Source organism: Lonchura striata, chromosome Z, assembly GCF_046129695.1.
Source record: "Lonchura striata isolate bLonStr1 chromosome Z, bLonStr1.mat, whole genome shotgun sequence".
NCBI classification, from domain to species: Eukaryota; Metazoa; Chordata; class Aves; order Passeriformes; family Estrildidae; genus Lonchura; species Lonchura striata.
Genome location: NC_134642.1, coordinates 42153857 through 42179864, shown reverse-complemented (window position 1 = coordinate 42179864; position 26008 = coordinate 42153857). Strand labels below are relative to the sequence as shown.

The 26008-nt window shown below is 42.2% G+C and overlaps 1 protein-coding gene across 17 annotated transcripts in view; it reads left to right on the top strand.

Moving 5' to 3' along the window:
* The window catches only part of CELF4 (CUGBP Elav-like family member 4), a 708166-nt gene that overhangs the window by 591239 nt on the left and 90919 nt on the right, over nt 1–26008 (top strand). For 12 of the 17 annotated variants that reach the window (XR_002466205.3, XM_021538926.3, XM_021538931.3 and 9 more), the window contains exons 4-6: nt 507–635; nt 5354–5433; nt 23566–23709. Coding sequence is in view for 16 of the 17 variants with exons in the window: in XM_021538926.3 (XP_021394601.1) it covers nt 507–635; nt 5354–5433; nt 23566–23709 (353 nt within the window). In the remaining variant the exon portion in view is untranslated. The remainder of the gene's footprint in view (nt 1–506; nt 636–5353; nt 5434–23565; nt 23710–26008) is intronic. The other 5 variants (XM_031507498.2, XM_031507497.2, XM_021538927.3 and 2 more) reach the window with 1 other exon arrangement.

Sequence of the window (26008 nt, the reverse complement as noted above, 5' to 3'; positions counted from 1 at the left end):
TGTTATATCCTGATTTTAAAAAGCTTATGTTAAATATTTTTTTCCTGCAACTCATTTAGTATTGTGAGGACTACTAACTTATGTTATTTTTCATTTGGAATTGGTTCCAATATACTATATTTATCACATTTTTCTTGGATTGCAGTCTGAGTAATGTTGTCATTTCAGTTACTGCAAACTGACTGCAAAAACTGATCAGAAGAGGCTGATTTGGAAGACTTTGGTGCCTAGATTTTAAGAGGCAGATAATGATTTTATAAATAACCAAATAATTTTTGTTTGTTGTTTGGTGATTTGCTTTTTCCAAAATTTGCTGGATTATATTCAAATGCTCATGTGACATCAGAGGCTGTTAAGTTTTTTCGAGCTAGACACCTGAAAAGACTAGCAGCTTCTGAGATATGTCACCTTGGTGAAGTCACTGTTTGTGTTGCATGTGATACTGAGCCATCTTGACTTTCACATCCCTCCTGAAATATGGTAAGCATCTCTTTATTTTGTTCCAGAAGACAGAAAACTCTTTGTGGGCATGCTCAATAAGCAGCAGTCAGAAGACGATGTGCGCAGGCTATTCGAGGCATTTGGCAACATCGAGGAGTGCACGATCCTTCGGGGACCCGATGGCAACAGCAAAGGTAAGGGGTGGTTTGTGCTGAGATAGACCCTGGTCTTCGTGTATATATCATTTTCTGGTGTGACAAAAGTATCATGCAGCCCCCAGAACAGCACGTCTTGCTTTAGGAGGGGGCACATTTTTACTCTGCTGGTCACTCTCTGCTTGTGCATCAGAAGAAAAAGCTGATCACATTGTAAAACACTCATCTCCAGTGGGCTATGGGTCACCACATGCAAACTGATGCCTCCCCTCTGAACAGGGCCTTTACATTCACTCAAGATGTGCTCTCCCCACCCCATTGAAAAGGATGACTTGTTCTTTAAAGAAAGCCAATATTGGTACATTACCTCTTGGCACTCCAGCTCCATCATCACCTGTTTTGCTCTCATCCACCAGCCCCAGGTCTTCCCCTTCTTCACCTGGTCTTTGCATGGACTCATACGGGCCAGTGATTGCAGCTGCAAGGGTACAGGTGCCAGTTTAAATATAACACTCATTACACATTTACTGTGTGAAACACACAAATACCTCATTGCAAAACTAGGTGCGTTTCCTCCTTCTGCCACTTTTTTTTTTTACATGAGTAGCACAAAATATCTGCTACAGCTCAGGCATGAGAGTAAGGCTTCTTTCTTGTTCAGGAAGGTCACATTTTTCTTCCATAAGTCTCTTGACAAAGTATCTTCAATCTGACTAGAAAACCCTCTCCTCCTGGCAGCTAATGCATCCATTAAATATTGATCTGCATATAATGTAGCATAAACTGTGTTGGCATGTGCAACACCAGAGAAGAGGCCAGTCCTGATGACACAGTTCTTATCTCACTGCATATTTTGACAAGTGACAACATCAACTAGCACATTTTTGCAACAGGGAGTCAAAAAAATCAAAATTACAGTGATGCACTGGAGAAAGATATTGTTATTCCATAAAATCACTGGTGGCCAAAAAAACACTTTACACCAGCCTCATAGCTGTTCAACACACATCAGCACAGATCAGCCTTCCTGATATAAATGGCTGAAAATAAGCTGCAGGCACCATTTTTCAGTTTTGGGGTTACTTTATTTCCACAATACTCAAAGACAGGGGCTGGCCCACAGGGAAGTAATAGGCTAGGATGTCCTAGAAACACTCCAACCACCATAACAGCAGACAGTTAAACATGTCTTTCACTGAACAAATCAGTAAACTGGGGAAAAACAAAGAAAACCACGTCTGTCTGCTTCCACCTGGAATGAAATCTAATGACAAAGGAGTTAAACAGAGTAATAATAAAGGCAATAAAGTCTGAATTCTGTAAGAAACAAATTCCAGAGGATATCCAACCCACAGACTTGTCCTCATACTTGCTCTATCTTTTTTTTTCCCTTCTAAAACAATTTCATTTTAAGACAGAATCTGAGTGGCAGCTCCATATTGCTAAACAGTTTAATTATTAGTGCTAGCAGGCTGCAGTCTCAGGCTGACGTTTCACTGAGCTGTTCAGGATCAATACTAAGCCTTGACAGAGTTAATATTACCAGCTTCCATTTGCTGGTGCTATTTACTGAGAATGTGAAGCTCCTAATTTACACACACACGGTTTTGTGCATGCACACATGCACACAGAGCAGTCAATCCAATGGAAAACTTAAGGCTAGTGCCCTTATCTTAGAAGATAGTCAGGCAAGCCACAACTCCCACAAACTTATTCCCCGTCTTTAATGTTTTCCATCTGCTAGAAACCAATATGTGACACACATTGCTTGTGAGATACTTATTTTGGGAAAAACCTGTAAGGCTTAAATTCTACGTAAATTGAGATTTAAGCAGATTGCCTAAATTCTGAGATAGCAGTCAGATCCCATGCACTTAAATCCTAGCCAGCCCAGTAGGTATCCCTGTGGTGAGCCTCTACACCCTTCAGATAGCTCAGTGCAAGCACTGCTCTCAGAAGCTGGATAGCAGATCCCCAGTTTAATCCCATCACAGTCCAGGCCCAAAAGCTGCCTAAGCCTTTCCTGAAGTCGTGGGTGCTCTCCTGAGCCATGGGCCATGGCCTTCAGGGTCTGCAGAAATACCCCCTGCATGAGTTGCAGTGGTAGGAAGAGTGGCTGGAGCAGGTAACCAAGTGGCAGAAGAGCTGGGACTGAGGAATTTCTCACCGAAGGGGAATACAACACCTGTGTTTCCTGGGAGAGGATGGAGTGCTTCTGCACCACTCCAGGTAAAGCTCACCTGGGTCCAGGAAGGAGTGTAGGACTTCTCAGGTGAGGGACCTGACATGCATCCAGAAGGACCCACAGAGTCTTCATTGCTGCTGCTGTCTGTGCAGATATTCTTTTTCTAATTTTTTCCCATTCAGAATTCTGCCTCAATAACTCAAAAAGCAAATATTTCCAACATCACCCTCCACAAGAAGAGATTTACCCTCTGCAATCACAATCCTAGGGCCTGATTCTGCAGTCTCCTCCAAGCTGACAAAACAATCAGGGCCGCCCTTCCAGCCCTAGTCTGGAAGCAAAGGAACAAGAAAATCTTAAGCACATGTATCACCCTGTTCAGCAGAGGTTATATCTCTGTGTGTGTCAAAATCCCTTCACACTGCAGAGTTGCTCCTGTCAAAAGGACACCAGTCTTCAGAGAAGAGTGACATGACTCACATCCTCAGCTCACCCACTCCTGGAGGCAGGTCTGGTGACAATGGGGAGGAAGATTATGTGCACTTCTGGTGTTGTGTTCAGAAGCCATCTAATTGAATGCACAAACAAAAAGGACAAAATGTTGGGATCTCTGCTATTGCCTTGCCATTTACACCAGTAAAAACTGAGTTTTCACTCATCCTGCTACCTCAAAGCCTACTGGAAGCAGTTAATAGAAAGCAGTAGGAGGTATCCCATTAGCATCCTGACCATTAAACAAGATAAATGCCTGCTATTCCCTTTATTCCCACCTTTATCTAGCTCCACTGATCCGTCAGGACCCTCAGCACAGGGGTGAATTTCACCTGACAAGAGTGAAGCCTTCAACATGACAGCAGCACCACAGCCAAAAATCCTGCTTTAAATGAAATTGGTGACTGGAACTGGAAAGCTTTTGTATATTTGCTAATCACATCTTCTTTTTAGAGGCAGAAAGTACAAAAGAATCTCTGCAAATAATTAAACACCCTAATTCTGGATTATCTCTGATTAATGAATAGGAAGACGCAGTATCTCAGGAGCCTGGGAATGCTGGGCTGGGATTATGTCATAATTGATCCCTATTGTTTCCAGCTGAAGTTTATCTATCTCATTTTCTCATGATTGTCTCTTCTCAGCTCCTTAAAAGTTAGATCCAACTATTAGCAATAATCATTGGGCCTTTCCTGAAATAACAGCCTGAGCACAGTGCTGAGAGGGTGATGCAAAGTGAACAGCACTCAAAGTGAACTGTAAGATATTTTGTATGTGTATATTATTTTTAGAAAGGGCTATCACTACTTTCTTCGATCTCACTTCTATCAGCCTGCAGTGATGATTTTAGGGACCTTTGGGGTTCATTCTTCTATTTTGCATGTCTTCTACTTCACCCTGCACTGTAGAGATCCAAAAGGGTGTGAAGACTTTCTAAACATGCTGCAGAGGGGCTGAAGGGGAGCCATCCCACTGTCAGAATTGACATCCCATTGCCCTGCAATCTGCACCCCTTCAGGAAAACTGAGAGGGCTTTGCAAATTGATTAAAAGCTCAAAAGTCATTGGTAGTAATAGAAGCCAAAACTTCTCAAGATCTCTCCCAATCTGTTCCAGAAACTGCCTTAGCATATGGAAATTACCCTTCCCATCTATGAGTCAGTTTACTTGTAGCTGGGAGTGTTGGCAATACTTTCCCCCACCCTAGAAGTGCATGTAACGCTTTGAAGTGTTGATCATTTCTGCACTCCAGCACATATCCATAAATGCACCTTTCTGCCCCAAAACCTTATGTAAGGATTCAGTGTGAGATTCTCCACGCAGCAATACAGGCCAGAGAAACACTGCCCACATTTCTCTAATGTCCACAAGAGAGCACCTACACAGGCATTGACTTTGCAGCTATGAAAAACTAAGATTCAAGTTTTAGTGGTGGCAGGATGGTAATCAACATATGGGTACCTCTTCCACCTCAGCTACTTCACCAGAAGGTGTCTCATGCTTTGCCAGACCTAAGTGGCTTGGAGCCAAGAGAAGCTCTGGGCAGTCTGTCACAGAGCTCTACCAAGCAGTGATATGATAAGGTACCTTGTGGGTTTGGAGTAACTTGCATGCCTTCTGTACATTTGTCCTGTGGTTGCTTGTTTCAAGAATTGCAGCTTTCCAGTAACTTGCAAATGCTCCCATGTTGTTTCTCACAACTACAGAGGGAGGAACACTCATCATTAGGTCTAATATAAATAAAAGAAACAGCTTTTTCACTCAATAAATTGTAAATCTGTGCAAGATTCTGCCATGGAAAGCTGTGGACATCACAACATGACTGGATTCAAGATGTACTTGCTAAGTTTGTGTCTGTCAGTATTTATTACAAGCAATGTGGGAATTCTGGAAGCAGCTTAGCCTTAAGAGGTCCTCAGGCTGCTGATGTCTAGACTCTGGAAAAGGACCAGGACATATTTTTTTGTTATACTTTCTTCACAACTATATTATTGGTCAGCTCTGAGGACAGGATACTTATCTAGATGGAATTTCATGGTATCCATGCAAACTTTCTTATGCTCTTCTTTTTCCTCTTCCAGGATGTGCATTTGTGAAATACTCTTCACATGCAGAGGCCCAAGCTGCTATCAACGCCTTGCATGGCAGCCAGACAATGCCGGTGAGTAGCTCTGTAACTCAGGCAAGTGAGAACTGGGTCAGACCTGGCAGCCCTGTGGCCTGATTGAGGAGGAGAAATTATTTATCTATGCTCATCTTCCATGAAGGCCCAGGGCCTTGGGTGTGCTTAACTCATCAGAGGAAAGGCTGGGATGGCACTGTCATTCCTCACAGGCACAGAACCCCAGTGGGTGCTGTGTTCTGTCACCAGCAGTTTTGATGGCCTGATAAAAAGACTTATGGCTCACACATGCCAAAAAGTTTGGGTCAGACTCACCATGGGCACAACATTTCAAGTTTCAGAGAAATGAATCAAGTAGAAACTGGTGTGTAAGGGTTTTTTCATTTTCCCTCCTCAGAGAGTCCTTGGCTCTAGACAAAGGATAAAGAACTTTTTGCCAGCACTTAGCAGAGAGAAGCATGTTCACATCATGGTAGTAGGGGCTAGAGACAAATCACAACAGCGATGGGTGCCTGTCTCTGTTACCACAAAAGTGCCAACCTAGGCATAAGTTTGGACCCCTACATCTGCACTTTGAAAGTGTGTAAAACCAATTACTGATTCTTCCAGGAAATATCTAGTCATATGCAGTTTCGAGACTGATTGTTCACTTAAATAGAAATGGGGTTGTATATCTATGCAAATAGCTATTAGTACACCACGATGAGAAGAGGAGGATATAAGACATTCCACTGTCAGTAGGAGAAGAAAATCTGGTACAACTTGTTTTGGTTTAGTATAATAGTGTATTATATTTATTACTAATTATTCACAGTGTAAATCATGGAAGGCTAAGGAGCATGTTGACAACTTGGAAAGGATACAGGAAAGCTCAATTTAAAATATTTGAGAGTGTAAAATCTCCCTTTCAGTAAGAGTCTCTAATGTAAATTCATTAATTTATCCAAATAAGTTTAAAGTGGGGCCAACAGATTTTCTCTAGATCTTTGCAGGGATGAAAAAGGAAAATTCTTTACAAGCAAAAAGGTTTCTAAAACTAGCAAACTATAAAGATCTCATTTTTTGGAACCCCATCTTAGACAAATCAGTTTAAAAATGGTACATGTTTACCAGTGATGGTACCAAAATAGTCTCCTCAAATATGGGGTCTCCATTTTTTGAAGTACTTAAATACTTTTAAGAGTCTCTTCTGAAAAGTCTCCTCCTAAAAAAACAGATGTTGGGCTTGATGCTGACATACCATACTGATATATTATGGACATCTTTCCTGAAACAGGTTAAAGAGCTACTTTTAGTGACTTTCTTTCAAACTTTGACCCAAAGTGATAGTGTCTATAAGCTAACATCAAGAATTTCAATTCAGTAGGGTGTGGTGACACAAAAAGGTTTAGTAAAAAGCCAGTCCTCATCCCAAAACCCCTGCAAATTCCTGTGACAAAGGCAAAAGGAAGACATGAAAAAACAGACAAACCCAAGGAGAGTTAAAGATTTGCTCTAGATCTAGTATACCCAAAATATCATTATTCCTCTCCAAGCCTTGCCCTTCCTACTTTCAGAACACTTTGGATTAGAAAAATATAGTCATCTCACAGCCACCTGGAAACAACTTATGGCTCCATCCTGGTGGTACCACCTGAGCTTAGGATATACAAAACACCTGAGAACTTGGCCACTTAATGGATCAATTTTATGCGACCATTTGTCCTCTTGACTTATCTGACTCAAACACTGCTATAGAAATAGTCTTTAATAACCAGAGCTAGGCATCTGTACAAGCAACACAATTTCTCCTTTACTAGGTAACCATCCCAGACTCAGAATAAGTTTCCACAGCTTCACAAGATTTCCATGGATTGGCTGAACCTCACAGTACATACTAACAGTTCACAGAAAAAGCAAGGAGGAAATTAATTTCCTCCTGTTCACTATAACCTAAGTCACATGGCATTGCATCTCCCATGAGCTACAAGCAGGCACAACACTGCTATCATATCTTTGCAGACCTGTGAGGACCTGCAGAGTAACCAAGACTCAATGAAGATGTGAAGCACAGCAGATTTTTCCCCATAGTGGCTCAAAATTTTTGAGGCTCTTTGAATGAGATAGGCCAAATCCTGCCAGGATCTCTGTGCCCATTCTTGTTTTCATGGTAGTTCGGGGCCTGTACCATTGCTCAGGACTTACTTGGACGTTCACAGGGAAATGCAGCCACCTCGTGGTGAGATGCCGATGCAGCCCATTGTGCTTGAGAAGGAGGGGAGCATTTCTGCCATCTTCCTTCAGCCCCCTTCCATTCCTCTCACCACTAGGACTAGCCCCATTTGTCCAGCTGCGATGCCAACTCAACGTTGCTCCTGTGGCTCAGCCAATTTCAGCATCTCTTGGATTGTCCTCGTGTTCCACCAGCAGGGTGTCCATCATCATTCTTGTCAGGTCTCAAGCCATTCGTTCCTGTGGCAGACTCCTGTTTCTCCACAGCTGTCAGGATTATTGCTCTACTGTGATTTCCTGTTCACACAACATATGTTGCCTAATAGTTTCAAAAGTCAACTTTCTTTTATGAAAGTTCCGGTTTTTTGTTTTGTTTTTTTTTTTAATTAACCTTACCTTGGACAAGTGCCTGACCATCGGCCATTACAAACCCAGTTCTCTATGTAAGGCACTTGTTTCTCTTAAGAGTCCACCAAGTCTAAATCTTTCCAATATTTACACAATCAATTTCCTTTAGAAATAAGCTACCCAAAATCCCCTACTTTTCAGCAGGCACAAAGTTCCTTGTATACTTACATGTCAAGAGAGCTCCCTTTTTGTCTTTTTAGATCATATTTTCTATCAACTTTATGAGACTGTTTTTACTGAGTCTCTGTATCATCCTTTATAAGAGATCATAATCTTCACGTACTTTTGCTTGTATTTAATATATTTACAATACTTACATGTCCTGTACTTTTAGGTGTGATTTCTCCGTCCCCTCCTGTCTCTGTTTCCCATCCATATGGGGACACATAAACAGGTATCTTCCTATCATTCTCTTCTCTTCTTCATCCAGGCTTTGTCCCTAACAGCCTTTTCCACCAACACAAATTCAGCTGCTATTGCTGTCATGACAGCTTGCAGATCTAATTTCTCTGCTTCAGGACTGACTCCTGTCCAGCCCAAAATCTTGGTCCATCTTTCCAGCATCTCCTGGTGGATGTTTAGCTGTCAGAATAATATGTATAAAACAGAGCTCTTGCACTTTTCCACCCAAAACCTGTCTTTTCTATCCCCCACCTTCATTCTCAATCACTGTGGACAATATTATCATTCTTGTCAGTCAAGACAATGTCAATATTATCATGATTTGTCAGTCATGCTCCTTCCTAGGCATCATCCTCAGCTTGGTTTTATCCTTCTCCTCATGTCTTCATATCTGGACAACAGCCAAATTGCAGAAGAGTCATTCTGCAGAACACATCTTACTAACCAAAGATGTGGTCTTGTCCATCCTCCCGCACAGAACAAACTTTCCAAAATTTCATTTAAACTATTATATAATGGTTTGGATTGAAATGGACCTTAAAGAACATCTACATGTCTATTAGAAGGAGTAGAGACACTTCCAACTGGGTAGGTTGATCAAGGTCTTATCCAAGCAGGCCTTGGTCACTTCCAGGGAAGGAGCACCAACAGCTTCTCTGGGCAGCAGGCTCCACTATCTCACCACCGTCACATAACAAATTTCTTCCTAACAGCTGACCTAAGCCTGCCCTCTTTTGGTCTGAAGCTATTCCCCTCTGTCCTGTCACTCTAGACCCTTGTCAAAAGCCCCTCTTCAGCACTCTTGTAGCCCTTGAGGCACAGGAAGGTGCTATGAAGTCTCCCCAGAGCCTTCTCTTCTCCACCCTGAGCAACACCAACTCTCTCAGCTATCTTCACAGAAGAGATGCCCCAGTCCTCTGAGCATCTTTGGAGTCTCTTCTGGACCCAATCCAACCGGTCCATGTATTTCTTATGTTTGGGCCCCCAGAGCTGGATGCCGCACTGCAGGAGGAGTCTCAAGAGAGTGGAATAGAGGGGCAGAATCACACATATTTAAGTCACCACAGCTATTATTGTACCCAGAAAATAGACAGGGTTAAAAAATCTCACCCACTGTGAAAACTCAGAATTTCTTTGGTTATGAATTCATTCTTGGAAGGAGTAGAACTGTACTGTCTACATTTCCTGCACAGGGGTGAGAAGAAGTGAAAAGTGTTATGTGCTTGACTTATCTTTAACAATCTGAAAGTTTGTGACCTATTCTACATATTCTGGCATCCCTGCAGAAAGGATAGAGGGACATTTCCTGAGATTTGTGCATTCTTCACTTTTTCTGTGCTAGGATATATTCTGGGCAATATCATCTTCTGGACATGCCTCTCCCATTATAATGGATAACTCAATAATAGACTTAGAGTGAATACCTGAGGTGGGACTCATCTAACCTAATCTGAGACATCCAGAAGTTATGAAACTCATGTCTGAGGTTGTCATCTGAGTTTGTCATCTAAGTTTCTCTTATAATCAACAGAGGGAAATAGATACCTCTGGAGAAATTTTATTTTAGGGAAATAGATTTTGAAACCTGTCAAACTAATAGGCAAGCCCAAATGGAAGTGTGCTTTTTAGCTAATTTTAGGCATCAATTTGCTATGGTACTCCAGCTGCAAAATAGAAAATAGTGGTTCTTCATCCAAAGTGCAACTTAGAATGGAAAAAGGACCAGAGTGGAAAAAAAAAAAAAGACCAGTGCTTAAAAACTAAAGATAAAGCCAGTGTAGCTTAAAGTGAACACTTCACATGCAATGCAGGAAGACCTGATATCTGTCCTGGATGTTTGTTGCCCAGATAAAGCAATTTGGGATTCAGAAACCAGAGTCCCCTGACTCCTGTTCCATTAGATGTGCTGTGAACTTGCTTAACACACTAATTGTCAGCACTATATTCATTCCATATCTTTCTTTAATTAATGATGCTTAAGGACATCAAGGCCTCCAGCTTCTGTAAGATGGCTTCTCCTACCACACTGGCCAAATACTCTCTTTGTTTTACTACAGAAGCCTGCAGCAGCTTGGTCAAAGCACTACATTTCCTCTGCATCCAAACAATAGCATTGCAAGTCTATCTATGGCTGACAGCATTTTCCATGAAAATTACTTTTCAGATGGAATCCTTGGATTTGTGAAAAGGGAAAATGTGAGACTTGGATACATGCACTGAACAGACATTTGCCTTTCAGAGGAAGATTCAATTTAGTTGAACTTAGAGAAAACAGTAGTATTGGAATGCACAACTTTGTTAACCTGGGGGCTTTCATTTAAATATTTTCCCATGCTGCTCTTATCAATACAAATGACAAAACCAAATTCAAATCTCTGTCCAGGAACCACCAATATCAAATTATGCAATTATTCTCAGTGTTGTTAGATGACATATAGATTAGATCTCTAATTGTTTTACTTTACACTTTTTATTAAGCAAGAAAATATGAATGGCATAACACCTTGAATGAGGTTGATTTTGAGCATCTGTCCATCACGTTCTTTGGAAGTCTACCCATAGTACAGAAACTCCCAACCAAACATGGGGAGCAGTCGAGTGAAAAAATTGTCTTCTTTACTCAGACAATGTACTGTCCACTCCTTCATACCATAAGAGATTTTTTTTCCATTTTTTAAGCTAAAGGAATTTGTTACCTCTTTGACTTATCAGGTAAGAGAGAGTATGAGCGTATCAAAAACTGCCCCAAGAATCATAGAATCACAGAATGATTTGGGTGGGAAAGGACCCTGAAGATCATCTAGTTCCTACACCCTGGTATGGGCAGGGATGCCAGGCACTAAACAAGAGTCTTTGTCCTCTGCAGTGGCCTCTTTCAAGCTAATGGCACTGGTTCTCATCTTCCTGGCTTTGGATGCTCACACACCCCACCAAGGAAACCACCCCCAGTTCACAATAATGAGTGCCTCTGTTATTGCTGTGCATTCCTATGGTGCAGCTATGACTTTGCAGAGTTCTGTAAGGCTGCCTTCAGGCACAGGCCCACTGTGGAAACCGGCTGAACAGCTGTGCTCACCCCCCACTAACACAGCAGAGGAATATTTAGGTAGATTTGGGGTGGAGGGGAAAGTGCAGCTATGCAGAAGGAGCTCTGAGCAAGTGGAGAAAAGGAGGAAAATGGGCCTTTGTGGTCATGATGAAGCTGCAGCCCAGGTGCTGCATTCACAAGTGGTGGGGAAGCAGATTTTGCAGGAGCAGGCTGCACCAAAGCACTGAGTCAGCAAGAGCTCCCTGCAACGAGCAGCCTGGTGGCTCCGGTGAGTGGAGGACCTCAATGCCATAGATCAGGTGAGGTATTTTTAACAATTATTTTGATATAAACAGCTCTGAACTTGAGGAGCTCCATGTAAATGGGAAGCAGTGGGGCTTGTAATTAGATTTGTGTACACTTTCATAAATTGCTGGAAAACATCAAAGCCGTGATAGAAGGCTGTGGTGCACTTTATTTTCTTCTTCTGTTCTTCTGTTAATTGAATGGTTGATGTGTGGATAGGAAGCGTTGGCTTCGCAGAGTACTATTTACAGACCCACTGACAGCTGCACTGTGAAAATTAACAGGAACAGAGCAGCCTCTGTCACAGCTCTTCCCATGAGGGACTTGCTTCAAATTAGATAATTTCTTTCATAGGAGAAACTTTCCTCATCGCTCCTCCCTTCTTCGCAAATGCGCACTCACATCCAGCTGCACACTCCCCTTCTCCCCTCTGGCTCATGGCAGCCTTTAGTGCTCAGAAGCTTTTATAATTTCCACAAAGTTGGGGTAGTTATGCTGCTGTTTAAAAGCTGTAGTGTATTCTATTTCCAGCAAGACATAGTCTTCCAGAAGTCATCCAAATCTGAGCCGGGTGCATGGAGCCACAGCTTCATGTTTGCAGGTCTCTCATAAACTAGAACATTCTTTTCATCCTCCCAGAAATTCTAGTAGACATCCCCTCAGACTACTGTTGGAAATGTGGTTACTGTTGTTCCTAGAGAAAATTGCATAAAAACCTCTGACAGGACAGTTCCTACATTCAGCAGTTTGCTAACTAAAGGCCAGGGTTAACCTGGCTGGATGAATTACTTTGAAGTGTCAGTCAAAGTATAAAACTTCAAGGTCATGTACACTTTTGTTACAGTTGATGGAGACGGTCTAGGACCTGAGAGAGACTGTCTTGAGTATCTGAGGGTTTATAAAATGCCTGCAATTAGATTATCTGAATGTATCCTTAGTAGACAAGACACAAGAGAGAAGCAAAAGAAATAATACAATGTATAGGAGTGAACAAGTCTACTAGATAATTAATCTATATGTTTAACCTGTTATTAGCCAAGTGACAGTAGTTATTGTTCCTGGTTCCAGTAGAGAAGTAATAACCAGTGAACACCTGAGAATCTAAATTTTAATATTTATTGATATCTGAGAAATATAGAACTAAGAATATCAAAGTTGAAGCCTTCAGTTCACCCCCTCACTTACTGAAAATGTCTTCAAAACTTCCCAGTAACATAAACAAACCATCGAGAAACCCATAGTATAAACAGATAACAATTAAACAGACCATGATTCAGAATATTAATTAATCAACAAAATTTAATTTCATTGAGATTCCAGCATGGGCTCAAGTTCTCAATTAATAAAAGTCATATTTTGAGAGTCAGTAGAGGCAGAGTCACTGAGCCCCCCAGGCTGTCAGGGTAAATAGAATCACAGTATCACAGAATCATCAAAGTTGGAAGAGTGGAAGAGATCTTTAAGTCCAACTATCAACCCAGCACCACCTTTCTAACTTTTAAACCACATCACCCAGATCTAGGTGCCTCTTAAACACCTCCAGGGAGGGTGACTCCACCAGGGCATCAAATTACAAAGCCTGACAACCCTAACAGTGATTTTTTTTTTTTTTTTTCTAATATCTAGTCACGATGTCTCCTGTCTCAGTTTAAGACCATTTCCTCTGACCTTCTACTGCAGCCATAGTAGGAAAGAACAGTCCCCACCTTGTAACCTCTTTTCAGGTAGTCATGGAAAGCCATAAATTCTCCCCTTGAGCCTCCTCTTCTTGAAACTAAAATAAGAAATGGAAAATCCATTAGACTTTTATTCTACATGATCACAGAAACATAAAGAGGAGATTCTCAGAGATAATCCAGGATGAAAGTTGATGAAACTCCAGCATCCAAGTGTCCTTCATGACTCATACTTGAGTTTGGCTGAGAGTTAGTTGCCCAAAGTCACAAAGCCTAGGGCAGAGTGAAGTACCATTGCTGCCAGTCCACCTGTCCAAATTAATGCAGAAGACTGAGGCCTGGTTTTACATTATTGATGTTAGAGAAGCTGATGGAGATGTCGACTCTGACCCTATTTTTCTCTTTTCTGCTGATCTTGAATTCTCTAAAGAACACACATTCTTCACAATGTCTTTGTGCAACACAGAGGCTGTCTTGTTTAAATCAGGGCAAAGCACAGCACATCCATTCCTTGTATTAAAAAATACCAATACCTTAGGAACCCATTAATAAGTCACCAGCAGCAGGCCTAACCCTCTTTCCAGTAATGAATGACTTTTTGAGTATGCTACTTAAACATCATTTATAAAGGTGTGTGTTGTCCTTTAGGATGAAAAGAGCAGTGGATATGTAGTTTGTTAGTTTGCAGCCATTTTTACCACCAAAGTCCAATGATTCTTGATAGCTCATCTTGGCTTTCTATTGGGCAGTGGGCTCTGGATGGAGAGGGGAAAAAAGCTCACAGACTCTATCCCACCACATCCATCAAGATTGCTGATTCTACAAGCTTTGAGACAGCGAGTTCCCAGTGTTGCCATAATTTCCCTTAATCCTTCCTATAAAAAGTAAAAATGCAAGACTGTGTTCCCTGCCTCTCCCATAGTTTCATAAATTAACTAATTAATAATATTTCTGGGTCCCTGAGCAGAGATCCAGGCAGCCTGGCTGCCTGACACAGGGTGTGAATCATGCTGGTACCAAAATTTGCCTTCTCTGGTTACATCTCCAAAACCCCACCGTCATCCAGCAGGACACTGAAGTGACTTGTGGGACATGAGAGAGATCACTGGACATCTTCCCTGGGCTTCTCTACTCCCTCTGACCCACAGCATTCATCATCTTCAAACGGGATACAAGCGATAACTGCTTGTGAGCCACATTACCTCCTTCTGGAAAAAAAAAAAAATTTTGATTGGCACCCACCCATCCCTTCACAGGTCCAAGAGGAGTTGGGCATTAAATCAGCAGCTGTGGAGGTGGCCATGGGGAAGCAGGAACAGGATCATGCCATGCCTGAGAATTGCCCAGGTCCTGGTGATAACAGCAGCCCTGCAGTTCTTGCTCCACTCAACTCGTGTCTAATCTGTGTGAGATTAGCACTTCAGGGGATAGAATAATTCACAAGCAATGACCTTCATGGGATATCAGTCATTGATAAGCCTCCAGCCTGGGAGACATGAAACAGTCCCTGCCTGCCAAGGGAGTTCCCGACTACTGGAGGTAGCTCCACTGGGTATCACCACCTTCCTCTAATAAGGATTAAAGATGTCAGCATTGTCTTTACCGCTTCTGCTTGCTTTGGGAGCATTTCTTTCTTCTTCCTTTTCTCTTCCTATATCTTTTGATCTAAGCCTCATTTATATCAATGGGAACTTCCTACATAGTTAAGTAGGCTCTGGATTAGCATTAAATCACTCTGGATGCTTCTCATTTTTTCTCTTTAATTCACTCCTTCCCAGCCTTGCTCAGGTGTGTGCTCAGTACTGATAATATACATTCTTTAGAGGAAAACAGAAAGATCTTAGTAAATGGTAGAATGCTATCTCTGTGCAAAACATAGCATTAGTGATGCAGTAGCTATTATCCAAATGGGTTTTGCAGAGTTCAAAATTCATTTTTAGAGGACAAAGATGTCCTCAAAGAATAAACAAAAAAAAAAAAAAGGATCAAAACAATTACTATCAAATAAGACTGTCAGGTGAAGCTCACACAAATTCATGAATGTGAAGCATCCTACCAGACACCAATGTCTTTGCCTCAGATGTCCACTGGCTAGTGAAATCACACGGAAGAGCATGCTTGGCTTCCCATTCCAAAGGTCTGTCTGGTTGGTGCTCACAGGAATAGTGGTTCTGAAGGTGCTATGTTTCAATCTTAGTGGAGTGGAATGCAGCAAGGGCAGATCCTTCAACGTAAACCAACTTCTTATTTCCCCAAAATCCAGGAAAGCTTCACTGAATTTACACCATTTCATAGCTTCAGCTGAAAATCTGTTTCTCTGTATGAAAGTGTGGGTGACACCTCCCTGAAAGAAGAATATTTTCTCAATTAACTGTAGAATATAAAAGTTTGGGTTAGAAGACCTTTAAAGCCTATCTGGTCCAGCCCATGGCTGGACAGTGCTCAGAGATCTTCAGTTTAAACATGATGCAAAATTAAAATCTTTTATTGTCTCAGCTGAGAAACGTGGTTTACACTACAATGACCTGGAGTCTTGCAGCGTGACAGGGAAATGGGAAGCACAGTCATGTGTAGGCTGCTGGGAATGCAGTAAAATGTTCTTTTTTGTCATATGAAGAGCTGAAATTTATCTACTCAGCTTGCCAGCCCTTCCTCAACATCTCTTTTTTTCCCCCAAGTCACCATAGGCTGTTCATGTCCTCATCCTGAGGTGCCAAAGAGGTGTAGAGTTCTTGTGAGCAGAGTCCTGAAGCATCAGGATCTCCATACCTGGTTGAGATTCTGCTTTGCTTTGACAATAGTCAATTCACATTATGACCCTGGAATAATTCCACCTCTTTTATTTTCATCCTTGCTTGTTTAAACTGAATGGAAAGATCATTCATATGTCTCTATACTGCAGCTACCAAATATGTTTTTAATAGTAATAATAATTTATAAAAAATACTAAGCTCTTTTTTTGTATAAGGATATTTTATGGGGAAATATATTTTTAGTTAATATGGAACTAATGATATTCTTAATTGTATGTTTTTCTTCAAATAGAAAAAAAAATTATTTATTGCTTTCACAGTCCTAAATATCAGAATCTCTAGTCTGTTAGTGTAACAATACCTCCCACTTCATAATGCATTAAGGGAGGTGAATTACTTTGTGAGGACTTTTATCATTCATAGACTGAGCTGAAAAATGTTTGAAAAAAAGTGCTTGAAGAACTTTTTTTAAATTTAGGTTTTTCAGATATCTGGCTTTGATTTGATAGGCATACTAACACCTGGGTCATATATTGAGTTCTTCCTAATTAGAACTGGGCACAGCGACACCAGGACTCAATGATTCTGTTGCCCTGTGGAAAGCAATAACTTTAGCTCTGAGAGACACCTGGTAAGTAGTGCACGAGCAAATAAAACCTAAATCAAGCTTCCACTCCAAATAAATTAACAGTTCCAGAGACTTGTGAAGGGAAGTACCTGCAGCTACTCTCTCTGCTTAGACATTGCATGAAGAATCTTCTCTACTGTGGGAACAGTATTATCAAAAGGTCCACCACTACCATCCTGGATGAATGCTTCCTTTTCCCTCTCCATCTCTGTCACTCTCAAGAATGTCTAAACCAGCTCTCAGGACTGTAAAGTGCAAATAGCTCCTAGTGACTGCTGTCCTACTCATCTTTCAGATGAGACATGAAATTGAAGCCCTGAGTGTAGAAAAATAGCATATTTCACAAGATGGGAGGGATGTTATTCCTGGTCTTTTGGTCACCTTCCAGCCTGGGTAATTACATTTCTGCCTAGCAAAAATTACCCCTGCTCTACAGTTTAATTGGACAGTAACTTCTTTTTAGCTTGCCTAAAATCCCAGGTTGGGGTCAAACCCCACTGTCTTAATTCGGCAGCCCTCTTTTCAATAGAGCTGCATAGGCATTTCCAAAAAAAAAATCCAGATTTGTTTTCAAACTTAGGGAACATCATGCCAAATGGCCTGAGATGACAGAGCCCAAAGCAAATAAATCCTCCTTTGGCTTTTGGGCCTTAACATCAAGGATCCTTGCATGGAAATATTACCCTGATTGCCTTGCTGAAGGTCATCATCCTCCCAGCTCTGCTTTGTAGTCACAAAGGGAGTACTAAGGCAAAATTTCGACCACAAGCAAACCCATATCTGTGGTGACACTTAGGAATACAGTCATTGCCCAAAAGATGAGCATCCAGCAGCACCTACTCATTTAAGTATCTTTGTGTTCATGGCTGACATTTTGGAAAGTATTTTATAGGATCTGCACATTCAGATCACTTATACTCAAGAGCTTTAGACAGTGGAACTTCATTATAACATTTTTTTTTTTTAATATTTTTGTCCTAGAACTTTTATCTGGCTTCATTTGAGCTAATGAAGACGTAAAGGTCCACTTACACAAGACACCCTTGTGTTAAAGTACTTAAAAGTATGTTTGCCTCCAGCAGGAGATCCACTAAGCTTAAAGTGAAACAAAATTTAATTTAATGACTTTGGAAAATTAGGCCCAGATTCATCAGTTTTGAAGGAAAAAGGTGTCTAACAATCTGTGGAGATTAGCAACCCACTGAATCAGAGCAGATTTATAGGGCAGGCAGGAAAAGGAAATTCAGGCATATATTCTGCAAGGCCAGACCTTCACAGAACTTTTCCTAAGAATGTTGTTCTAGGGAGAAGCAAAAATCCCTGAGCTAGTAGACAGGGATAAGAAGAAGAACAGCACCCCTGTAATCCAAGCAGAAGCAGAAAGAGACCTGCTGAGTCACTTAGGTGCTCACAAGTCTATGGGATCAGATGGGATCCATCCTAAAGTATCAGGGAGCTGGTGGAAGAGCTCACCAAGCAGGTCTCTGTCATTTATCATTAGTCCTGGCTCACGGGGAGATCCCAGATGGCTGGAGGTGCCACTGTGACATGCATCTATCAGAAAGGCTAGAAAAAGGGTCTAGAAAAATACAGACCTCTCAGTCTGAGCTTGGTCCCCAGTAAGGTTATGGAACAGATCATCTTGAGTGCCATCACACAGCACCTACAAGATAGTTGAGGGGTGAGACCCAGCCAGCATAGGTTTAGGAGGGACAGGTCCTGCCTGACCAAGCTGATCTCCTTTGATGACCAGATGAAGGCTGTGGATGTGTCTGCCTGAACTTCAGCAAAGCCTTTGACACCATCTCCCACAGCATCCTCCAGGAAAAGCTGACAGCTCACGGCCCAGACAGAAGCACTCTCTTCTGGGTTAAGAACTTGCTGATGGCCAAGCCCAGAGAATGGTGGTGAACAGTGTTGTGTCGAGTTGGCAGCCAGTCACTAGTGATGTCCTCCAGGGATCAGTGTTGGGCCCAGTCCTGTTTTATTGATGATCTGAAAGAGGGAGTAGAGTCCACCATCAGCAAATTTGCAGGTGACACAAAGTTGTGGAGGAGTGTGGAAGGGTAGGAGTGCTCTACAGAGGGGCCTCAACTGGCTGGATGGATGGGCTGACTCCAACAATGGATGGGTTCTGCACTTTGGCCACAACACCCCCTGCAGTGCTATGGGCTGGGGACAGAGTGGCTGGACAGTGGCCAAGCAGAACGGGATGTAGGGGTGCTGGTTGGCAGCTGACTGAACGTGAGCCAACAGTGTGCACAGGTGGCCAAGAAAGCCAAAGGCACCTGGCCTGTATCAGGAATAGTGTGGCCAGCAGGAGCAGGGAAGTCATTCTTCTCCTGTACTTGGCACTGGTGAGGCTCCACTGTAAATACTATGTCCAGTTCTGAGCCCCCAATTTAGGAAGGATGTTGAGATGCTGGAGTGTATCCAGAAAGGGGCAATGAAGCTAGTGAAGGGTAGCATAAGTCCATGAGGAGTGTCTGAGTAATCTGGTGTTGTTTAACCTAGAGGAGAGGAGGCTCAGGGAGAACCTTTACATTGCTCTCTACAACTCCCTGAAAGGAGGCTGTAGCCAAGTGAGGGTAATTTTCTTCTCCCAGCAATAGGACAAGAGGACACAGTCTTAAGTTCCTTCAGGTGACATTTAGGTTGAACATTAGGAATAATTTATTCACAGAAAGGGTGATGGGGCATTGGAATGAAGTGCCCAGGGAGGTGGTAGAGTCACAGCTCCTGGAGGTGTTTTAGGAAAGACAGGATGTGGCACTCAGTGCCATGGTCTGCTTGACACAGTTGTGTCTGGTCACAGGTTGGACTCAATTATCTCAAAGGTCTTTTCCATCCTAGTTGATTCTGTGATTTTTCCCTGCTGCCAGGCAGTAATGTTTGGCATCCTGAAATGCTTTTACTTAATCTATGTATACACTCCATTTAGAAGACCATATCTAATGGGAAAAAGTTCCAACAACCAGGCAATAGATTTGTTTTCCTTTGCCTTTAAATGAAATATCAATGGATGGATATTTTATTTTTAGCTGAATATGAAATTTCACAAGCGACCTGTCAAGCTCCTGTTTTCAAGAATGACTTTATTTCACACGTCAAGACAGCCTGGGAAATTAGTTTTTCTCACAGAGGACTCTTATTAGGGATTACAAAGTGAGTGTGGCACAGAGTGATTTTTCCTCCATCTTTTCCTTCACCCCACCAACCTAGAGAGTGCCTGACTCTGCTGACTAAGGGGAGAAATTCATTACTATGCATGGGAGGGGGATGGGAAGAAAGATAGTCATATTAAGTAGACTTGCTGGCCCAAGAGAGAATAGGAGAAGCATAATAATACTTAGCCCTTATCATTCTTTTCATCAGTAGATATCAAAGCACTTGAAAAAGGAGGTTGATTTGAAGGAAAAAGAGATAAATTCCAATTGCAAGCAGCCTATTGCAGAGGCACCAGCAGGAAGGCTCACTTTCATGATAGTATCTTCTGACTGTGGGTCTGCAGGGTAGAGAAATGAACAGGTCCTTTCCTCTGAAAAATGCAGAAGTACATTTCAAACGTTATTGACTTACCCAGTGTAAGTCTCATGGGGTTTGGCAAAATATGAAGTCCAGTCCAAGAACCAGAGAGAGCAAGGAGATTATGTATTACTAGTAAATGACAGAGCAGACAGGACCTATTGCCTTTGCCAGCAGACAACGGCTGATTCACACCATGGTTTAACTTCTCACAGAAGCAATAAATAGTCCAGATGAAGGGCTGAGGCATTTTTACCCTATGGAAAACCTGTCCCATTCTGGGGTATTTCTATTGTTATCCAGTAGATTAGTAGAAGTTACTGGAGTATAAAGTAGTCTTGTTCTGCTGTATATGAACAGCAATATTTGGCTCCACTGTTAAAAGTCCTGCATTGGCTGATCTGATAGAGTTTACTGCCTGATTTCCTTTGGGCCACATGAAAGAGCTGCACATGAGGAACCATACACTGAAACCATCAATCCCAAGGTCAATCTTCATATTTAAGAGCAATGCTGCATCCCTACTGGCTACACATCCTTAACTGCTTACCTGCACATCCCATTGCAGAGAACTCTTAGAAAAACCTCTTCTTTTCCTCTTCTTTCTTTGTAGTAGTGTGTAGGTCTAACTTGAATCTATTTGCCAATGGCCTTTCTGCCCTGTGTATATGATAGCAATGTTCAAAGAGGCCTGAAGTCCTGCTGCAACAGACAACCCAGGAAAACATCTCTTGGGAGGCAAGATGAGATCCCATTGGGTTTGCTGTGCAGTCACTATGACTCACATCAGGAGGGAAGAACAGGGGCAAGCATTTCATGTGGAAGTTACCCATGTTTTCATGATGTCATCTACAATAATGGCTTGGTTTCCAACAATGTTGAGGCATCAGCAAATGCCTGAAGCAGTTCTCTGGCCCTAAGATTTCCAGGGCAAATAGCTAGAGAAGAGGAGAAGGAAGAAGACACCAATATATTTACACTTCTCTGTGATGCTACCAGGAGCATCTTCAAAACCCCTTCTTCAGAGATGAATACACTCTCATCTCACTCAGTTCCAAAATCCTCCATCCTGCATTGTGCCTATCATGATTCAGGCTCTGCTCTGCAAATCACAACGGCAGCTCTGAACAGCCCAATCTGCTGTGGACCAGTGCTTCCCTCCAGTACAGCTGCAAATAGGTTTAAATCATTAGATGCAAGTTACCAAGCAGTCTCTTGGATCAGGGTTAATTAAATGAGTGTTGAAATCTAATTAAGAACTGGTCCAGGTGATAATTAGCAGGAAATGTATGCATTAAAATATTCATTTGTCGGTGAGCTGCAATTAAGAGTGTGATTTGGGGAAGGATCAATATCTGCATCATGTGATCTAAAGAAAAATTAAAAGTCACCCAGTCCTCAACAGAAATGCAGAGGAATTTTGACTACAGCTTTTGTTTTTTCTCTCTTCTACTCCACTTTCCCTGCTGTTTTGGTTTTATAATAACTACTGAAGATTGCTCTCCATCTTTGAATGAAGCATTCATCTCTGCATTCTTTTGTTTTCCTGAAGCACTTCTTTCAAAACCTTGCTCTTCATCACATTGTGTGAGAGGGTTACAGATTTATTAGAGAGAGACTAACAGGTCAAAAAGAAAGATTCTTTGCCAATGAAAATCACTTTCTACCAGTACAGATTGCTAATCCAAGGGAACATCGCTTATTGTGTGGTGTTAGATTGTTGGGGCCTTTTTTTAGCAGGTTAATTCCTCAAGTCTTTATTCAAAACTGAGGATCTGAAGTGGCTATTGAATATGCATAGCTTAGACTTATGTCTGTAGCTGTGGTTTACTACACTCTTCCCAGTTTGTAGCATAGCAATTCTGCTTTCACTGAGGCTATTTTTTTTTTTTTTTTTTTTTTTTTTTTTTTTTTTTGTTACAGGTACATAGGGGCGTATGTAAGCCAGTTAATAATATCTTTCTTGTGCAATCCCAGAAAATTCCTCCTCTGCTAGGAAAACAAGGGTCCTGCAACAGTTCAGCTCCTAGGGCATGGAGCTAGTCTTGCTCTACTGTCACAGCCAGAAACTGAGCTGGTCTTTTCCCCACTGATTGTATTTCTACCAGGGAATACCAATTGTTAAAATAGAAGCTATGGGAGCACAATTATTTCAGCTGCATTCTGTCAGTGTCCTGACAGCTCACCTGCCCATCAACCCAGGCTGGGTGGCAGCCCAGATCCCATGGCAACAGTCCACTGCTGTCAGGGCTGCAGCCAGATTGTCCCTTCCCTACACCTCCTCTTTCCCTGGGGAGGCTGCCCTGTGAGGAAGCAAACAACCCATGAAATTAGGACTTCCTTGGAGAAAGACCAAAAAATACCTTCCTAGGTATATCTATTTCTTCTCATCTCTGCCCCCTATTAGAAATTTAAGGATTGCAGCTATTGACCCATCATCTGGTTTTGGGAAGGAGAGGGATTTCTTTCATTCCCAAAAGCACTACATTTTTCACAGATTTCTTCAGGCAGCTCTGATGATCATCCATACTTCTGTGCTGGTGTTGACTGCAGACATGATCCTAATATTGTAAATCTTTCCTGGAAATGTGTGGGCTCTTTCATGATAGCCTCTATTTCCTACTGTTTGTGGAGTGGGAGCTCAGGTCCATCCAGTACTATTTTTACTCTAGTATTGCTGAAGAGATGCTGTTTCATGATGACACATACACCCTGCCCAGCATACTGACTCCTATCTCCAAGGGTGGGCAGAGATTTCTCACTGGAGTTGGGGGTTACAAGACATTGTGAAAAGGAGATCCACTTCAGGGGTCTGCAATTCAGAGACCTCACACATTCCACCAAAACAAATCAGTCTACAAATCCTACCACACTCATGCAGCAAAGCCTCCTATATTTTGCTGCACTGTGTTCAGATCTTTGTCCTCTGATTCAACATTCTGGGCCTGAAGGGTGAAAGAATAAGGCAACAACTTTTGCAGAGAAAATGTAAATGACATCCTAAAAGTTTGAATTTTGGAGGAAACTAGGAGCCAGGCTGCTGGCACTCACCCTCCAGGGTCTTTTACTTCCTGATGCTCTTGCAAAAGTCAAAATTCACAGCCTGATAGGTTGCATGGAAAATATTAGCACCTGGATCCCATTCTACTAAATCTGTGTTAGATGTATGGATTGATGAGCTGGTGTGCATCAGGCTTATTCCCTGTGTGTCTCCTTTTGTTTTCTGTGCTGCAGGGAGCCTCTTCAAGCCTGGTGGTGAAGTTTGCAGACACGGACAAGGAGCGCACAATGAGGCGCATGCAGCAAATGGCAGGACAAATGGGCATGTTCAACCCCATGGCCATCCAGTTTGGAGCTTATGGTGCCTATGCACAGGCAGTAAGTATAGACAGCAGTTCTCTGCATGCTCATGGAAGGGGAAGTATCACCTGGAAATGCACAAAAACTCATAGGAGTGGCCAAAAAACCTGAGCAGAAAAGGAAGTGGTGGCTTATCTGTTGAACTGGTTACATGATGGGAGTAAAAATTAGCCACGCCATCCAGGGTAGACTCTGGGGATCTCCCAGGTATCTCCAAGACAGTTCTAGCAGTAACTTTTGGTCATGTGTGGACCCATGCAAAACACTTACTGTGGGTGCTAAGCCACTGTTGTCAAATTAAAGCCCAGCTACACTTTGAGGATTTCGATAAAATAAGCCTGCTGAGTTTATCCCAGTTCTCTGCCTCACATCACCAGTACCCAGCAGCACCTTGCATCGTTGTGGGACCTTTGGAGTGACCACAGGAGAAAACAGCAACTGATGAGAGAAATGCTTTTAGATTCACAAAGCATGATAGATAACAATAAATTATACACACAGACATATGCCCACACACAGTCCTGCTGCCCCAAACAGTATGATTGAAACACGCTGGAAAAAATTCCTGTTGTGCTAACTTCAGCTTTCCTGTGGACATACCAAACCTTAGAAGTGACTGTACAGGGGGCTGTGCTCTTGATGATATTATGAAATGGATTCCTCTGAAATAACTTGTTTTCCTTAGCCTAAAATTAACAAGGATCTACAAGACAAGACCAGGCTCAGGTAACTTGGACTCTCTGCCAGATATTTTGGAGGAGGGTGGAGGTGATGCCTGCAGCAGGCAGACACAATGCTTCCCAGTGACTTTAGCTGTTTTCTCTGAAGCAGATTTTCAGCCAGTGGCAGTGTATATAGGGTCTTCTTCTATTTGATGACAAAATGTGGCCCCCTGCACAATTTGTGCCCAGGAGGGAAGTGCTGTTGAACACATTGTCCAGAGTAGCATCTTCCTTAATGGGAGACCCAAACCTCACCTTAGGTATGCAGGGCCAGCTCAGGAATAACACTCTGGCATGCCAACACTCCTTCCAGGGCAATAACCACAAGGTTTTCCTTTCTTCCCTGACTGTTTCTTTCTCATGTGTTGGCACCAAGTATTTCTCAACACATAACCATGTTCTGTTTTTAATTTGAAGGTCTTGACATTTCTGTTCTTCTCTGATAGCCTTGTGCCTTGCTGAACACTCAGTACAACCCAGCCTACCCCTTGTGTTAGACATGCAGAGTTGTTAGGATGTGCTGTAGAGCTCCACTGAAGTTCCTCCTCTGCTTCCAGCTGCACCTCTTGGTGCACTTCTGGAATTTTTATTCTCTCTCTTCTAGAAAAGTTCTATATTTTTTCTTCCATTTTGCAATCTTCATTTTTATTCCAGTCAAAGTCATTCTCTGACTCTTCTTTCTCCTATGCTCTCTTCCTCACTTTATAGAAGAGCTTCTTCCTCTTCAGCCTGGTTGAGTTTAACACTGCCTCTGGCCAGAGAATGCTGCAGGAAGAGGAAAAGAGACAGTAAATCCCAAATGACCCTGGGTCAGTGGCCAACAGACTCTCAGAGGGATGTAGCACCTTTGCCCCCATGTACCAGAGGAATTAACAGAAGGCAATCCATGGACAGCTTTGGACAAACATTTTCTGAGGTGGTCAGACAGGAGAAGTGGCTTCAGTGCTACTCTACAGACATTGGTCAGGCAGCTGGAGAGATGGCAAAGACACCACTGTCCTGATGTTCTGGTCCAAAAACTCTTCTTGCTTTATTTTTAATCTAGAGTAACTCTCTAATTTCCAGAGAAGGTTTATATTGATATGAGAGGATACAGTCTGCACCTTTACACCACTAAAGTTTCTTCTGTTTCTCACTAGATAATACATGTGCATTATGGGGAGAGGTAAGGAATCAGGGCAGGAGGAATTAGGGCAGGAGGAAGAGGAAAAACAATTTCTGGTTTTCTCCCATCCACTTGAAACAAATGGATATTTTTAATGTCAATTTCTGTGAAATCAGAATTGGACCCATACTCTTTTTTTATTTTTCTGATAAAAATGCTAATAAGGGGAAAAAAATAAGTTTTAGATCTTGACCCATTGGATATGACAAGCTGGTGACACCAATTACCCTAGGGACTTCAGAGCTATCTAAATGATGGGATCACATTTCTGTGTGGCGCCTGTAGACCCAGAGTGTGCTCAGATGCTGTCTCTCAATCAGCCTTCCTATCTGCTCCATCTCACAGTCTCACATGAAAGGGAAGGAAGGGAGCGTCGACGTTCTGTGACGTTGCCTTGGTCCCGATTAATCCAGCTCGGACTGCTGGCTCT